Source organism: Oryzias latipes, chromosome 24, assembly GCF_002234675.1.
Source record: "Oryzias latipes chromosome 24, ASM223467v1".
Lineage (NCBI taxonomy): Eukaryota > Metazoa > Chordata > Actinopteri > Beloniformes > Adrianichthyidae > Oryzias > Oryzias latipes.
This window is the reverse complement of record NC_019882.2, coordinates 15,219,139-15,221,114: the sequence shown is the minus strand read 5'-3', so window position 1 is coordinate 15,221,114 and position 1,976 is coordinate 15,219,139. Positions and strand designations below refer to the sequence as shown.

The 1,976-nt window shown below is 37.1% G+C and overlaps 1 protein-coding gene across 1 annotated transcript; it reads right to left on the bottom strand.

Annotated features, from left to right (window-relative positions):
* Positions 1-467: 467 nt before the first annotated feature.
* On the bottom strand, positions 468-1,853 carry LOC110017744 (C-C chemokine receptor type 8-like). Its single transcript, XM_020714735.2, has one exon. It carries the CDS (start codon positions 1,777-1,779, stop codon positions 871-873), a length of 909 nt encoding a protein of 302 aa, XP_020570394.1. The 5' UTR covers positions 1,780-1,853; the 3' UTR covers positions 468-870.
* Positions 1,854-1,976: the final 123 nt, after the last annotated feature.

Below are 1,976 nucleotides of genomic sequence, written 5' to 3'. Positions count from 1 at the left end.
ATCCATATCGGTCACAATCATGAAAGGTTCTCAGTTTTATGTCAGTGTAAGAAAACTGCATTGACTTAACGGTGTGCAAGGAATAGACAGAAAAGTGGTACTCAAAAAGGACTTAAATAAAAAAGCTTTTAATGGAAAGTGCAGTATCAGTAATTGCACAAAGATAAAAAAGACAAACTTTCATAGAGGCAACACTTACAAGACAAACAAAACTCATGTGAATATAAATAGAATGCGTGCAGTATGACTGCATTTGCATTAAAGGTATTACTGTAGTTGTGTCTCGTATAAACAAGAATCACTGATCTACAGGAAGTACATATGAAGTAATAAGACTATTTGGACTTCACTCAAAAGTCTGCAAAAAAAGACAAATGTAGAAATCCATAATATTAAAAAACAAAGGAACTAAAAAAAAAAGAGATAAAAACACAGGATTATTGTATCAAGTTTACAGCCCCATACTTTGGATCAATCTCTTTTACATTTACATTTCATAATTTCTAATATAAGAAAGAAACATGCGATAATGTTTACATGCCCTAAGTGCAAATAAAAAAATAGGGAAAGCATTTCCACTCTATCCTTTAAAAGGCATTAAAAATGCATTGATCTGAAATAGAAATGTTCTTTTGTTGAGTCATTAGATAGTCACTATTAACAAACTTTTTCTTTAAACAACCAGGAACAATCTAGATGGAAAAAACTTGGAATCCTTCTGAGTGATACCAAAAAAAGTAAGTTTACAAATAATGCAAATGAACACTAAGAGTTTTTGGTTAAAAGCATAGGTTTTTAAAAAATTCCTACAGAGATGTTTTCTCAGTCTCTCATCGATAACACTTAACAGTTGTGATATTTAGACTGCTGTTAACTAAAAAGCTTTCTTTTGCAACCAAAAATGTGAGAAGTAAATGCATACAAGACTGGGTTTAGGCAGCTGTTCACAAAAAGCAGGGCTCTAACTGTGTACAAAGCTTTCAAACAATACTTGAAAAATTCCTCATTGTGTAGAAAAATAGCTGCAGCACTAAGAACATTGAAAAAAAGATATGGAACCCAGAAAACCAAAAGACTCACGATGATACTGGTAATCAGCCTGGTTGTCTGTGGATTGTTGAAAAATGCTGCCTGCTTCACCTTCTTCTGGAGACGGGTGTATGAAAATACTACCAGAAAAAAGATGGTAAATCCTACCAGGCCTTCCACCAGCAGGACTGTGATCCACTGAGCTTCTGAGGAATATTGGGATTCACACAGTCTTGTGTTCTGACCAGTGGACACCTGTCGAAACACCAGTGGAGGAATGGAAAGTATGATGGAAACCAGCCACAACAGCACCAGCAGCAATCTCACTCCCGTATGATGTGTCCAATTCTTCTGATGCACCACCAGCAAGTATCGCTGAACACTCAAAACAGTCACAGTTAGTCGACTGCCATATGAGCTGCAGTACGAAAAGAACGTTAGAAGCTTACAAGCTACTAGTCCAAAGGTCCACATGTAAAGAAACGCATAAATCCACAATGGAAGAGTGAGCAGGCAGAGCAGATCTGAAACAACCAGGTTCAGCATCAGTTTCTGGCTCACAGAGGACAGGTGCTGAAAGTTGGGTTTGAAAATAATCACAGCGATGTTCCCAGGGACTCCCAACAAAAAGCTAAAAGACAACACCACAGATGGTATCAGACCATTGTAATTCCAGGAAGGATTAAGGATAAAAGTTCCTGGAGATACAGAGGCATTGGAAGACAGCTCACTGGAGTTAAGTTGCTTCATGCTGTGATCCTTCTTTGAAGACTGTGATGGTTTCAAATGTGCTCTTGTCTTATAAATAAGGGGCCAGTAATGTAATGAGGAAATGGACTGGTCTCTACAGGCAAAACTGCTCATGTCACTTCCCAGGAGTATTTATAGAAGCTAACCTTGAAAAAAAAAAGGTTGGGGTAATGTTATTGTTTCTAGTTTATCATGAG

What these genes read in the sequence shown, in the direction of transcription:
- LOC110017744 (XM_020714735.2), bottom strand. Translation starts at nt 1,779, where the DNA reads ATGAAGCAACTTAACTCCAGTGAGCTGTCTTCCAATGCCTCTGTATCT.